This window comes from Streptopelia decaocto, assembly GCF_964273445.1.
Source record: "Streptopelia decaocto genome assembly, chromosome: 3".
NCBI classification, from domain to species: Eukaryota; Metazoa; Chordata; class Aves; order Columbiformes; family Columbidae; genus Streptopelia; species Streptopelia decaocto.
Window position 1 is genome coordinate 59,669,100 of NC_138656.1, and position 16,219 is coordinate 59,685,318.

At 42.6% G+C, this 16,219-nt stretch overlaps 1 protein-coding gene across 1 annotated transcript in view; it reads left to right on the forward strand.

The window, feature by feature from the left end:
• Positions 1 to 15,938, forward strand: part of TXLNB (taxilin beta) — a 36,440-nt gene extending 20,502 nt beyond the window's left edge. Inside the window, exons 7-10 of the mRNA XM_082047828.1 lie at positions 5,141 to 5,215; positions 10,689 to 10,781; positions 11,491 to 11,586; positions 12,740 to 15,938. Coding sequence (XP_081903954.1) covers positions 5,141 to 5,215; positions 10,689 to 10,781; positions 11,491 to 11,586; positions 12,740 to 13,555 — 1,080 coding nt within the window. The 3' untranslated portion in view covers positions 13,556 to 15,938. The remainder of the gene's footprint in view (positions 1 to 5,140; positions 5,216 to 10,688; positions 10,782 to 11,490; positions 11,587 to 12,739) is intronic.
• Positions 15,939 to 16,219: the final 281 nt, after the last annotated feature.

Sequence of the window (16,219 nt, forward strand, 5' to 3'; positions counted from 1 at the left end):
GGCTGAAGGCAGCTATCCCCCTAGGCTCAGAGCCTCCCCTGGCCTTCTCCTGTGAGTCTGGTTTTGCCAGCAGAGGAGGGCACAGGAGCTGCTTGCTGTGACAGAGCCTGCCCTTCTCTTTTGCAGAGGTTCCCCAGCCCACACCAGTCTCTTTCAAGCAGAAAGGATCTGGGTCCATTCAGCAGCCTCGTCTGCAGTTCCTCCCTCCCTGGTGGAGGGAACAACTCTAGCAGGGGGACAGCGAAGAGCATCTCCAGGCAGGGTATCCCCTACAGATACAGCTGGGACAGGAGGAGGGCATTCCTCCATGGTCTCATACGTTTTGCAACCCAATCAGATCAAAATTCATTTTCTCAGGCTGTCTGGTATTTTCACAGTAATCCTCACACCTACAAAGGGTCCAAGTTCAACACAGACACAGAGTCCCTCTTCTCAATGGTGGCAGCAGCTGAGACTACCCAGGGGGAGCGGCAGGCTCTCAGCAGCTGGGAGAAAGCTTTGGTTTTCACCAGTCCTCCAGCTAACTCAGGAGCAGCATGAGAGTGCTCTAAATATATTTATCCCCTCCCCATTTTTAGCACAAGCATGGCCGAAGTATCATAAAATATTGATGAAAAAGTGAGGCTCTAAGTCCCGTGGCTAGAGCACAAGGGAAACACAGCAGCCATCTCTTACCAAAAATTACCCATGAGAGTGTTTATCCCCCTTCTCAGCACTGACCTTGTGGCTGGAAGACCCACTCCTGCTCAGCTTTACACCCAGCTAAATACTGAGCGGGGAGAGGAGCTGGGGCTTCTCCATGTGCACATCTGCATGTTGCTGCCTGACAGCTTGTGGTCCAACTGAGTTATTCCCTGTCACTGTGAGCCATATGTAAAGGCAAACCCCAAAATTTCATTCATGACCACTGATTCTTGGCAGATTCAAACCCCAAGAAATATTTCCAAGAAATGCCTTACAATAACAAAGCAGATTTGGGCTTACTTTACTGCTGTCACTGAGAGTTTTGCTACTGAGTACCAGGTTTCAGATACTGGGAAAACAAAAAAATAAACAAAACAAAATAAAAATTAATTAAAAACAAACAAACAAAAACAGGAGATGCAAAAGACAGGGCATTTGCTCTGTGGAAAACTAACATATACAGATTTGTATCAATGAATAACCTTTCTTGCTGTGCCTCACAGAATATGAGTTTGGAGGCTGCCTGTTGCCTGTGACTGGCCAATTTCTAGCCAAATATTCTTTGTGCATTTTATCCAGAGCTGATATGCACAGTTTTGGTATTTTCCTTTCTTTTAAAGCAGTGAAAATCATTACTCTCTACATTTGGGAGTGGGAGATTTTATTTATGGTTTTGCTGTATGTATGACTAGCACCTATGAAATAACAGGTTCAAAACCAAGCTACAAAGCCTTTAAGCAGTGGGTGTATAATGATATGCACCACATACAAAGAAAATTTTTCACACTGTCCAAATTAATCCTTAAAAACCCTGTCTTTGAGGTATGGCTAACGTCACCTCAGAGCAAGGTAGATTTAGCTGAAGTCATTTAAGTGACTGGCCAAAAGCCATACAATGAGTCAAGGCACGATCAGCATGTCATGATTCATAACAGGTAGCCCAGCACCCAGAGAGCTGGCCCACACTTCTCTCCCACCTTAATCCTATTGCTGAGCTCTTAGTCCCACCCACCCCCTATTGTGCTGATGTCTGTGGGAGTAAGGTATATATATGTATGTATGAAATTAAGGTCTTTTAGATGAAGTCCTCTCATTTAGCTGTAACTCTCTCCAGCTCAGTGATATGCAAAGTCAGAGCCTTACTGCATTTCAACATTCTGTCGTTGGAGGGAACGGCTTTCAGAACTATATACCAGTTCTCTCCGTACCATTTTTTACATCCCTGTGCATGACTTTTGTTGCAGGATGTTGAAAATGTCTTTAAATGATAACTTTTGTATTCTTTTATCTATCTGATTACTCCTTGAACACTCACTTTAATGTCTTCCTAGGTAGTTCTTCCATGTAGGAGTCTTTGTCTCTATACAAAACTTCTTTACCTCAGACAAGGAGAGGTGTCCCTTTCTGCAGCCTCTGTACATCAAATCTCAACAGGCAGGTCATCTCACTGCTTGCACCATTCCTTCTACACATGCAACAAAGAATGCAATTCCCTGTATAAATAGCAATAGTTCATACCATGTGGCCTTCCCAAAGGGTCATCTTAACCTAAGAATGCAATTTTACAATCAGCCCATAACTCATCAGTACTACTTGGACTTCCTACCTATAACATACATTTTTAGCACTTGTAAGACAAACTTTGATGTGCAATTAATTGCAGTTTAAAGCCCCTGTGGCTTTCAAGTGTATGACTGGAAGGTATTGATCAGATTTCTACATAATTGGGCTTTGCAGAGTCTGGCAGCAAAAAGGAAAGCTTAATTTTCACTAAGCCAGTCCCTAGACCGATGTCATAAAATGGGAATGTATGTTCCTGGGCACTGGTTCTTTTCATCCTGAGCACGATGTGACTGCCTCAGCCTGCAGCAGCTATCATAGCTCTAATAATGTAGTGTAACATCACCACACTTCACTGAAGCGCTACTTCATAAACAGCACATGCAATATTTATTTATTTCTTTATAATTCGGCTTCCTTGTTACCACTTCATAGTCTATTAATAAACGCATCAGTTCTCCTCATTTGTTTTCTCCCAGCTTGGTGTTTGCAGATGACCTCAGGCTGCATAAAAGCGCATGCAAATTTGAGCAAGCCTCTCTGTGGTTTGCTTCCATTACAGAAGAGTTTATTAACTCTTGGATTTTTACTGGCTGAAGAACCTATGTGGGTCAATAAGAGAGAAGGATTTCATTAACAGGCAAAAGAAGCAACTTTTCTTTGCCATCTCTGTCCATCTCTTGTGCTATAACAGAAGACATGGTGTGGGAGGTGGGACCTCTTCATCATCCCAGGGAGAGTGAGTATGAAGGTAACTCTAGTTAAGATTTAGGCAATAATGATAAAAGCCCAGTTCTTAGAAGTAAGGACTGGCCTGGAGACTTGGTAACTCTGAAGGTTTTCAAAGCATTTTTCGTGAAATCATTCAAATCAGACACGCTATGATTCCTAAAAACAAACAGACAAACAAACAAACAAACCAAACAAGTAGATATCAAAGAAATGTGAAACTTAAAATTCCAGATTTCAACCGATCTTAAAAAAAAAAAAGTGTATGTTTAAAATATACCACTCCAAACAAAACAAATGCACAAACTGAGGCTCATTTAACCCAGGCCTACTCATGCCATCTCTTTTTACTGGCTATGACACAACTTAATTGAAATTTTAGTCAACAATATCTCAAGGACCGGACTTTTCTCCATTGAACCAAATATCAAATTAAATTCTCAAAATAAACATTAAGAGGCAGGAGGTTTTTTAAAAAATACAAAACACAAACAAAAAACCCCACAGAACATGGTATTTCTTCATAGAATGCACACTTGAGCTGTAAAACATTCTTGTCTAGGAAACTGTAGATGGTAAAAATTCAGTGAATCCAAATCAAAATGCCAAATTGATGGAAGAAATATTTTTCTAGAGCTAATATATATATATATGGGCAACAAGTCTAATGCAGGCAGTCTTTGTGCCACAAATAGCTACAGACAGGGAGGGAATTCATGATGTTGTTCAGTCAGCATTTATAGGGTACATCTTTAGCTATCTGCCAGGTGGTATTCAAGTTTCCATGTGTTATTTCCAAAAAAATGGCTAGAAGAAAAGTTTTTATTAAGGAGCAGATACATTTTCTGCATGTGGTTCTACTCACATTTTGCTTCCAATATGAGAGTAGGATCTATTGACTGAAACAGTACTTTTCAATATACTTTCAGGGCCCAACTGAGCTATTTTTAAACAGCACAATTGAATCCAACAGAAAAAATCCTGTGGTAAAATAATTTGTTTATATCTAATTTCTCAAGCTATCATTAGTATTATTTTTCTAAAATACATTCGGCCTAACCAGTAAAATACTTTATAAACGTTCAGTAAGTGATAGGCACATGTCTTTAACACTTCAGTAAAATGTTTCCTGCTTTCAGATGAAACCAATTGCTATAATATTGCTATGTGCTTTGGAATTGCTGACTCAGACCTGCAGCCTGGAAAAGCCTCTGTACACCTCATTCCTACAATTCATTCAGCCTCGATCGACCCTCCCATCTGCAGCCTGCACGTCAGAACATCAAGTTGCCAAATACCTTCAAGTAGGGAATCCCATCTTCCCAGGAACAGTCAGGCGTGAAACTGCAGTCAGGCTCTTCCTGGGCTGTCTCCTTGATCTAAGAAGAGAGGAATTTTTTACAATGAGGGTGGCGAAACACAGGCACAGGTTGCCCAGAGAGGTGGTGGATGTTCCATCTCTGGAAGCATCCAAGGCCAGGCTGGATGGGGCTCTGAGCAACCTGATCTAGTTGAAGATGTCCCTGCTCATTGTGTGGAGTTGGACTAGGTGACCTTTGAATGTCTCTTCCAACCGAAACTATTATATGGTTCTGTGATCTAAGTGAGAACCCCCTGAGCTGAGGTTCTCTGCTGATGCCATGTCAATACATGTGAAGCAGGCAGCAGTAAATGTATGACATTTACTATGTATTCTCTTTCTGAAAGCTCACAGATTTTTTTGCGGCATGTCTGACTGTGACCATACCTGTATGCTAAGTCCTGATCATTGACGCAAAAGGGAGTTTGCCATTTACTGGAGAGCAGGAATTTGGACAGAGCAGTGCTGATATGAAAGTGCCAGAAAATATCATAACTACTTTCTAGAAGTCCAGTGAAGATACGGTTAAATACCACACTTTTCAGAGGCCACTGTATTGCACACTTAATTCCATGTAGGTTTTGAACTCCTATTCAAATATGCTTTTGGAAACCAAATGCCTTGCCCTGCATCTCTGGATAGCAGTAAATACTCTGTTTTGCCTAATTCCTCTAACTACATTCATCTGAAAGTTAGATCACTCCTTATCAAGGTAGCAGTGGCAGAAGCACAGGTAGCTGGTGGATGAGGATTTCCAGCTGATAAACTACAGACCTAACAATTTTCTCTCTTTTGCTCAAAACACAGCTCCTGAACCAAGCTGCAGAATGGAAGCTCCAGGCCAAAATGTTAAAGGAGCAAGAGACTGTCCTACAGGCACAGGTGACGTAGGAGAGGTGATTGCATGGTGTGCCTTTGTTTCCCAGTTTTTAACCCATGAGGCACGTTCCAGGTAAAGTATCCAAACTACTTTCTGTGTATTCCTTCTAGCCTCATTCTATGTCCCATAGATTATTGCAAAGGAAACAGTTTATTTTCAAGCCAACTGTAAGGTAATGCCCATACTGCAAATCATACTGCAACATGTGGGTTGTTTAGTCTGCAGAAGTCTCTGGGGAGACGTTATTGCAACCTTTCAGTATTTAAAGGAGGCTTGTAATAATGATGGAGAGAGACCTTTTTACCAGGGCTTGTAGTGACGGAAAAAGGGGTAATGGTTTTAAACTAAAGGAGGGTAGATTTAAATTAGATATCAGGAAGAAATTCTTCACCATGCGGGCGGTGAGGCACTGGAACAGGCTGCCCAGAGAAGCTGTGGATGCCCCATCCCTGGGAGTGTTCAAGGCCAAGTTGGACGGGGCTTTGAGCAACCTACTCTAGTGGAAGGTGTCCCTGCCCAAGGTGGGAGTGTTGGACTAAATGGTCTTCAAAGGTCCCTTCCAACACAAACCATTCTATGATGCTATGATTTATGAGGGTTTACAATATCCAACTGCACAACAATGTGGGTGCCTTGACTTGATTATTCACCCATAACTACCCTTCAGGCAGGTTTCTAATCCAACAAAGCATGGGAATACAAACATACCATGAAATATGTTTATCAAACTGCAGCTGATGTGCTGATATGCTTTTCTAGACTGAGGTGTGAAGGCAGAGTTTTCATTACCTTTAGCAGGAACTCTGCCTACTAAGGGCTTATACAAAGAGGCCTCTAGGATTTCAGTGTTTAGTTGGAATTTTAAACATTCAATAAAATAAAATTACTTGCTGAAATTACACTAAGAATCAGTCTGGAGTGGAAGGAAGTAAAAACATGAAACAGGTAGTCTATACTACACTTTGAGAGCAATGCAATCATGAGCCTCGAATACAAGTAAGAACACTGCTGACATGCTGGACTCTCTCTCAAAAAGAGACATCATTGGTAGATTTTCCTAGACTTACAGAAAGTCGTGTAGATTTATCTTCTTTGGCCTCTCTGTGAGTTTCCCTGCAGCAGAGCTTTGGGGGGTTGGAGTGTCAGTTCTTTAGCCCCCTTTCAGCTGCCCATCTCCTTTGCCATCAGGAAGCCACTCTGAACCCCTGCTCACAGCTAAGCATACTGATAAGTTGTTCCAGCTCTGCTCTTGCATATGGTCTAATTCTTACCTGTTGAACCGTCAAGAAAGGTTAGTGTTAAATCGATAACCTGGAAACATGCTAAGAGGGGTTTGCTCCTTTATGTGTTTTTTTTCAAAGGCTAAGATAAGCCAGTAATGCACCAAAGAATATCCCATAAACTGCTGTTGACACTAGTTTGACAGGTTCTACAATCAAACCTCAAAGACCCCCAGCTGAGTCCATCCCAACTGCAAACTTGCTCCCAATTTTCTCAGGTTTAATTAAACTTTTATGTTCAACCAGAAAGAATTTTGTATGCAGGCAGACCTCTGTAGCCAGTTTAATGAAACTGAAGGTATTGATAAAAGCTAGAATATATTAAGCATACATTTGAAATGGTAAAATTGCTTTTAGAAAAATCCAGTCAAACAAGTCTGCAAAGGCATTGATAATACATATGCCCTTTCCAGACTTGCATAAATGAAAATTAAGTGATTCGCTTGCTGAAGTGAGACATGCGTTAGGTGTTCTGCTCATGTGAGAGCCCTGTCACACAGCAGCCTCCATTTGGAATTACTGGGAATAGTAACATCATTATTATTATTATTATTATTATTATTATTATTATTATTATTATTATTATTATTATTATTATTATTTCCAGTATGTTAGCACTGAAAGGCCTCCCTCATGGACCAGATGCCATCATGCAAGGTGTTGTGCAAGCGCAGAGCAGAAAGAGCAGAAAGAGCTCCTTGATGTAAACAGCACAAAACAACAAATAGATATTAAGAGAAGAACAGCTGCATGGAAATTATGAGAAGACATTGGTCACTGAGATAAGGACAAGCCATAATATAGTCCTCACTGCCTACTGTAGTGAGTGAGATACCATGCCAGTTTAGAGGAGGTGATGAACACCCTTGCTTCCTTGAGCTGTAAGGAACCAGGGGACATCAGCTTCATGCCAGCCTGTTTCTGGGTGGCACAGTGTGTCTGAGATAGCCAAATACAGCCTTTCAAATGGCGACAGGGATCTGGCAGCAGCTGAGGAGATACACCCAAACCATGGTGGTGCTTCCCAGGATGCTGCACGCCCTCCCCAGGCACATTTCTTAGGTCAACTTGTTTTAGATCTGTGTTTTGAAACAAAATGAGAAGATAAAAGTCAGTCAAGGCCTCCCATTTTTGGTAGCTGGCATAATGCAACCACTGGGCTATGGGAACTGAAAGGAATATGAGATGTCCTCGCAGTAGCACCCTCACAGCATGGTGATGCTGAGATACACCCATTTCCCAAAGCCTGGCACTCACAAGTTGTCACCGGGCAGCAGCCCTGCCTCCAGTCTCCCTGCCTGCGCTGTCAGGGCACTGGATGGGCAGTGGGCAGCAGCAAGGGGCTCCTCATCTCCCTAACTGAGAAGTATGAGTGCATGGTCCTAGTGAGAGACAGCTCTCACAGCCTGTTCCCAGCCACTAAGAAAACATTCATTTATTGTTCAAATTTAAAATGCAGAAGCTATTTGTGGTGCTATGGTACTGCTGAGGGCCCCAGCTGAGATCAGATCTTGTGCTGTTCAAACCTGAAAGGTTTTTGATCTAGTTAAACAACAGGCAAAAGTTCGAAGGGAAAAGCAGAGATAGAATTGAGGTGAGTTTTTTTAAGACAACAGCTCTGGGCTAGGAGATTTGTTAAAATTTAAATTTCAAAGTAAATTTATTGATATAGCTTCTAACACTATCAGATTTGAGAAGTAAAAAGCTTCAAAATAATAAAAGATCAGTTATTACCCATAACATTGCTTGAAACACAGCTTTTGAAAGCTTCAGCCCACATCCTACTCACATTAATAACCCTAATACAGAAGCTAACAGATTGTGTTAGCACCTGACTATTTTTCCAGAATCGGGGCCCTACATGTGCAATGAAACATGATCTTTCATTTCACCTTGACTTGCTGGCTCCCACCCCTGCTCCCTCACCTGGTTCGGGGGTGCTCAGGAATTTCTCCTTAAAGTCATGATGTCTGTTCCAAATGTCTCACTTGGTATCAGTGTCCCATTCATGCTGTGGCACTCGGGCTGCTTAAAACACATGACTCTGAGTTTCTGCTTGTGCATAGGTCACAGCTCTGGCTACAGCCTAGTGTAAACACACACATGTCAGCATCCTGTCAGGTAGCTCCAATACTGGCACCACAGAGCTCTGAAGGGTTTAACCTCCTGTGCTTGCATCCAGCTCAGTGGGGAAGGGCTGCAGCCAGTGCTGTATTCACACCCACCGAGAGCCTAACTACCTAGTTTAAACTCAGTTCAGGCACATCCACACTACACTGCAGCTATGGCCATGACAAGGGGCATCATAACAACCAGCCAGAACCAGCACAAAACATAATACAACCATATCTGATTTCAAAATCAGAATTAAACCCACCTTACCACTAGAAACATTTTCTAAATATCATTTAGTCAGCTCCCTGCCAGTGCAGAAAGGGCACCTGCCTCCAGCCAGATGCCTGCAGGCTGCTCTGGAACCTCCCAGAGCTCTGCACCCATCACACCTCAGCCACGGTGTGTTACATCAATCACCCTTCTTCTAACAAGAGCTGTCAGACCAGACAGATGAAATGTCCGGTCACCTGAACGCTTCTGGGGGTGCTCTGGCTCCAGTGGATGAGTTGGAGCTGATCTTCTTTTCCAAAGAGTAGATAACCCTGCTTTATCTATATAACATCCTGCATGATTTTCAAACTTTGAAAGTGCTTTTCCTGCCCAGAAGATAAAAGAAAAAAAAAAAAAGTGGCAGCAGAAAACAAGAAAATCTTGCAGAAAAACTAACTTCAGATCTTTAGAATCTATTTTCAAAAACATCCACAGATTTTAGATACAAAAATATGGATTACTGATGAAATACAGCCAGAGATGAAGTTTCACGTGGCTAACACGTGTAAACGAATAGCAGAATATGTAGCCCTAATAGTCTTAAAATGCTGGCACATTGCAACAGATCTTTTTTCTGCTCTGCTTCATGAAGTGAAGTGAAACTGGCAGAGTAGGCTGGCAGGGGATTATTTTCTTCGCCTTTGCTGGCCTTGCCCGCAGCTGCAGCACAATTGCAGGCTACAAAACAGAGCTGACAAGATGCCCTCTCAGCTCGCTCAAGCCAGGGTGCAGGGACGCAGCTTGAAGGAACCCAGTACAGGATCACGGTGGCATGAAGTGAAAGGTGGGTGTCAGTGGGTTGGTGGGGTTACCCCGTGTGCCAGGTAACAGGGGAAGGGAGCAGTGATGCTCATCTTCAATCGTGGAGCCCAGTCAAGCATATCAAGTGCTGCCTGTTGCAAGCTCCTGCCCACAGCCTGAGCCACTGAGTGGGGACTGGGAAGATGGAAAAGGGGAAACTGGCTGCAGCATGATGTGGGGATGCCTCTCCCCTGGCTTGCTCAGATACCAGAAGCAGCATAGTCAGGGCAGCACCCAGCTCCCAGCCTGGCTTGTTTGGTAGTCAAGAAGGCAGGTAAACAGCTGGGCAGCCAGGTCTGTACTGAAATCCTCCACTAAAGCCTGCCACAGCTTTCTCCCACAGCTTAAAGGTGGAGTTTGGCAATGTCTGTGTGTCAAAGCAAGGCTTAGAGCTCAGGCACAGCTCTGGCCACTCTGACTCTCACCTTAAGTTAATCCTTCTGCCTGGTCCTGCACAGCATCAGTGGTTGGACCAGCTCAGGATAGTGCCTGCCCATGGAGACGGCCCAGGGATCACATCATTTTCCATTCTCTAGGTCATCCTAGGAGAAAAGCAGTGTACAGGGCTTGTGAGAAAAAGCATGCACTGGAAATCTTTGCAGACTTTAATGATGCCCTTTTGAAGTCCCCACAGTTACCAAGGGAAATGTTTTCAGAAGTGTCAACTTCTAGGAAATTATTTTGCTTCTGGGTACCCCATGTGGAGACACCATAGCTGCAACATTCAGGAGAACAGGGCACCTATAATTTCTAGCTCTTTTTAAAATCACTGGCCTGGGTCTTTCTGTTCTACCTCAGTTTACCTTTCTGCAACGGAGAAATCATAATAGTTTGCAACCTTAAAAAGACGCAGAGAGTTTCAGTTCCCTGATATCTGTGCTTTGTGGTCTCCAAACAGAGCTAATTTCCATGTCCAAACATAATGCTTATTTTATTATCTTCTAACAAAGTAGAAGTTCACTGTCCTGGAGACTCTGAAATTACTGTTTTGTTTTGGTTTTAAATACAGATCACCCTCTACTCTGAAAGGTTTGAAGAATTTCAGAAAACATTGACCAAAAGCAATGAAGTGTTTGCCACATTCAAACAGGAGATGGAGAAAGTGAGTAGCAGCTCTCACCTGAACTCTGTGCTGAAGCCCACCAATGCCTTCCCACCATTAAGCCCAAGTGACTGTTTCCTTGCAACTGGTATACTTATTTCCTGTAATGAATGGGAATCAGAAACCAAAGACACCCACTGTCATAATAAACAATGTTCTGCTCTGACACCAGGGCCCAAAATCCTGGTGCTCTAATCCAGGCAACCTCTAATGACCCACACAGAGTTCAGCCATCAGAAAACCAAAGGGAAAGGTGGTGCCATATAGCTAGTGGTGCGTGTTGGAGGTGGTATAGAGGTGCCTAATCCAGAGGGAACTTCCTTGACAGTGCTGGCTCAGGAGATACAAGCCCTTCTTTAGCTTCCCAGCAATACAGCACTGCAGTCTTTGTAAAGAGACGAACGGAATAATGTCACTTCTTCTTTGGCTTTTGTTTTTGTGATAGTTTGTATTCTGGGAGTTTGCCATACTTTTAAACATGTAATCAATTGGTCTTGCTTTAGGACTGCAGACTGGAGGCTGAAATTTATATGGCAGCTACTTAAAACTAAATGTATCCCTTAACATAAACTATTACTTAGCACATCCACTACAGCTGCTAGTAGCAGTGTTATGAGTACAGTCAAAGACCTAAATAAAAGGGCTGCCCTAATTTAATCTGCAGAGTGGAATTCCTGTTGTGATTCAGCTTTTCCTCCTGCTTCCATAGATGACAAAGAAAATGAAGAAGTTGGAAAAGGATACGGCTACATGGAAATCCAGGTTTGAGAGCTGTAACAGAGCATTATTGGACATGATTGAAGAGGTGAGTGGTCTTTTTCATCTCAGGATGCACCTCTTCCCCCATGTAAAGCCTTAACTAGCACATGAGGTGACCTGAAACTTCCAAAAGTCAATGAAAAATTTGTTCTTGAATATAAGGTGGGGTTTTTTTGTTTTGTTTTTTTGTTTTGTTTTGTTTTGTTTTCAAACTAACTTGATAATTAGATGTCTTTTAAAAAAGAAAAAAAGGACAAAAATCAAAAAATCCCAACTGCTGGGGCTTTCAGATTGTGCAGACATTCATTACGTCCATGAGAAACTGAATTATGTAACTGTGAATTTTAAGTGCTCTAAAAATGTGTGATTGTTAATGTTCTCATATAGAAGCAAATTGGCATTAGTTCACGCTATTTTCTTTCTGCATGGAGCATCCACCCAGGGAATTAATGTGCTCTAGCTAATGAACTTTAAATTCACTCCTTTCATTAACTTCCTGTGTGGGCAAACTCTTAAGAGCTGAAAGAAAGTACGGTAGCTCACCATAGTTTTAAATATGCAGTCACAAAGGCATTACAGAGGAAATTCATGAGCATGTTGGAACTCATTCAAGTACGATAAGAGGCTGCCTGAAGTTTCACCCCAAACTTCTACTGACTTTGGACCAGGTCTTTCTAGTTAGCTTTGTAGCTCTGTGCTATTGCCATTTCTATGGGTTTCTGTATTTCTTGATTCTTCACTGGGTGCAGAGGCAAGAAAATGTTTCAACTCAGGCTTTTCTCACAGAATTTAGAAGCAAACTAAACAAAAAATATAATACAGCTTGTTTTCCCTGAAATTCACACCCACACCCACCAGAAGTCCCAGTAGTCTTTTAGATGTTTATCTGTATGAACATCCACTATGTTTTTCCATCTCTAGATATCGTCAACAGGTACTGCAGCAAATATTTTTGAGTGAAATTGATCTGAATCTATATGGAGAATGCTAATACACTACAGTAACAGGGATGAATTTCCTTTTAAAGCTTCAGTACAAAAGACCAGAGCTATTGTAGAGCAATTGGTGAAAGCCAGCTACCTGGCAGAATCCTGTGAGGGCTGCCTGGATCCCAAATTGTTCCCTAACTGCCAGTTCTACCAAATAATTTAATGCACCCAAACTCAGTCTGTACTTTTGTCTGATGTCTTTGACCACAGAAAGCCATGAGATCCAAGGAATATGAGTGCTTTGTGCTGAAGATCCAGAGGCTAGAGAACCTTTGCCGGGCTCTGCAGGAAGAGAGGAATGAATTGTACAAAAAAATAAAGCAAGCACAGTTCCCTGAAGAGGTGAATGGAAATGGCATCTTAGAAGAAGAGGAAGATGAGGCTGATATGAGCCCTTCCTCCACTGAGCAAGCGAGCATTGAGCTGCACACTGCTGATGAGAGGATGCTGAAGGAGCTGGCAGAAGCTTTCAGGGTGTCCCACAAGGTGGAGGAATCCCTCCCAAACGACAGCAGCAACCCAGAGACCTGTCACGCTCAAACATGCAATGCTGTCGTGGAGCCAGAGCTCCCTTCTCCTCTGACCCCATGGCCAGAGGCTGGGAATAGCTGTGAGCCACCCAGCACGGGCACACCAGCACCCGTCGAACACATGCCAGCACCCACCAGGAGCACACCAGCGCCCACTGAAAATATGACAACACCCTCCGAGAACGTGCCAAAGCCCACCAAAAGCATGTCCCCGCTCCCAGAAAGGGTGCCAACACCCACAGAAAGTGCCCCAATACCTCCCCAGAGCGTGCCAGTACCCACTGGGAATATGCCAAACCCCACTGAAAGCATGCCAGCAACCCCTGAAAACGTGCCAATGGCCATCCAAAACATGCTCACTCCCCCTGGGAATATGCCAGTACCCACAAAAAGTGCACCAAAAGCTGCAGAATGTGTGGATGACCCAGTGGAGCGGTCTGTCCAGGGTCAGCTGGCAGAGCAAATAGGGGACACAGACATAGAAGCAGTGGATTGAAGACACTGGTGTATCCAGGCTTGTCTTCTATAAACCACGGCCCTATTTCACCTTCTAAATTGATACTTTTTTTTTTTTTTAAAGAAACAAAAAGTGGGTGCTAAAACACACATATCTGCAGGCAAATGTAATGCACTTCTTTTTGCTCCCACTATCCAGTAATAATGGGTCTGCAAATTTTGCTGTCCGTCATCTGCTCGAAGCATAGTATTTTCTTAATGACAGGAAAATACAATGAAATTACAGGATCTTTTTTCTCAGGCATAATGAGTCACCTCATTCAGCAAAATAATTTTAAAGTGTTGAAGTTTCATGTTTCAAAAATCATTGCAATTCACATACATGTATTTGAAGACTCATAATTAATTGTATCTATTTGCTGTGATGTTGCATAAAAGATGGCCCACTTGGACACATAGTGATTTTAATACATGAGGTGAAAGACATCTGTAGTGACAAAGTAAAATAGTGAAACTGTCAATGTGGTCAGCCATATCCAAAGAGGTTCAATAACAAAAGGTGATTTTTGTATGAGCAAACTACCAGTCAGCACTGTGGCTCTTAGGCTTACCTTGAATCAGTCTTTTCTCCTTAGTGTTCTAAAAGAGGTTCTATGTTCAACAGAACTACAGGGGAGGGGAGATCTTTTCTAGATTGCTTACAAAATGGCTGAAAACAACAGCAATTTCCAAATTGATGGCTATTCCCAAGGTAGGGGTCACAACCCTCTTTCTGCATCCAAGAGTAACCTGCTAGTTTGTCACACTGTTTGGGATCATGAGCCCAACAGGTGTTCATGGCTGTTTTCAGCTCACAAATGAGGTCAGAAGTTCAAAATTCAGTTGCAGATCCCAGCTTGTAGACCAGGAACAGAAAGCAGGGTAGAGCTATGTTAGAAGGTACCAGGATGTATTCCAGAAGATACCCCTGAGATCACGCCTCTTGGTGGTGCTATCTCTCCCAGTCACAGCCACATAAACCTCTTCACCACAGCTTCCTCCTGGCCCAGGTGCTGATGCTCCCAGGAGAAGGGTGAGCACACTTGCCTGTTACCTCATTCACTGGAGTGCAGCACAAGTAAATAGCCCAGAAGAAAATAGGTACCAGGACAACAGGAGTCCCTCTCACAGACACCTTCAGGGACTGGCTACATTCTCATCCCCTCTCTTTGTCTAACCAGCTCTTCCCATCCACCTGCCAACACACCATTGCTCAACAATGTAGACACCATGAAAGAAACTGCTTGATTCTGGCATGAAGAAAAGAGATGAAGAAGGAAGGGAGCGAGAGAGGGCACCTAGCCAGACAGCTGTATGGTCTCAAGCAAGGAGACTAAGGTTATTTGAAAGAAAGTTTAAAAAATCCTGTTGGCACATTTCTTGTGTCTCATCCCCTTCCTCCAAATTCAGTCCAGGCCTTTTGGAGTCTGACCTGAACAGCTCAAGAATTTGAAAAGGGCTGGTAAACATGATGTCCAGAGGCTGGAAAGGGAAATGTTACAATCAAAGAAACCTACATTTATAGACAAATCCCAAGAAGCCCCCATGACAAAGTGACTCAGTGAAGCCAGAATTGAAATAATGGTGAACCAAGAGAAGAGATGCCATCTTTGGCAGATCATGGGAGACTGCGGTCACAGAGTCCTTCCAGCATGCCACCCTCCAAGAGTGGGGTGTGAATCTTTGCTTACAGCCAACATGGTCTGCACCCTGGTTAAGTATGTCTGTGTCTGCACTGTTTGGTCCAGCCTTCTCTAGAGGTAACCGCTGGAGTATACAGAGCATGATTTGCAACAGGTTGTTCTGATATGGCCTTTCAAGTAGCTATTATGGCTACACTTTCCAAATTTGGATGCTCTATGTTAGATAGCAAGACTGACGGGATTTACTTAATGTCTTTAATCACCTGAAAGTAGATCATTCAAGTCTTAGTTACCTTAAGCTTCTTTTATAAGCAGTAGAGAAGAATAGGCATCTTTTGAGGACAAGACTGGCATCCAAGAGAGAATAAATTACTTTCTCTCTGAAGATGCCATTTCTAGAGCCAGCTTAAGAAAACAAGCTTAAATTTAAAATGTCTGTTATTAGGTGTCTAAATTAGACACGATGAATCCCATCAAATATTCAGATTCAAAGCCCTAAGTGAATGGCCATCTCTGAAAACCAAGCCAGCTATGTGCCTGTGAAAATGTTAACCTGTAACAAATCCGTATTGTAAGATAAAATGTCCTACTCACCTGATTGACTTTTTTTTTTTAGTTTCCATTGACTTAAGTCTGTAGAAATATAGTTTCCATTAAGAGTACAAGTTTTGTTTGTCATTAGGTGACTTAAAATTAATGTAATTTATATACCCATTAAAGTTCTTTCTTGGTTTTGTTTGATTCTGTTCCCATTTTAGTACCTACCTGCATGAAACCAACTTCTTTTTCTTCAAGTAGGCCCCTGGAATGCCTTTAATTGTTTAAGTTTTTTTATACATTTGAATTTTCAATGACATAATAATAATGGTTGACATGGCCTTGCAACTTTAACTTGGTTCCATTTTGCATAGTCATATGGTCACCTCTTCAATTATATCATTGTTGCCTCATACCTTCCAACCTCAGCAAGCAGGGAGACGAGGATCCTACAGATGAAAACTTCTTACATAGTCATGACTGAT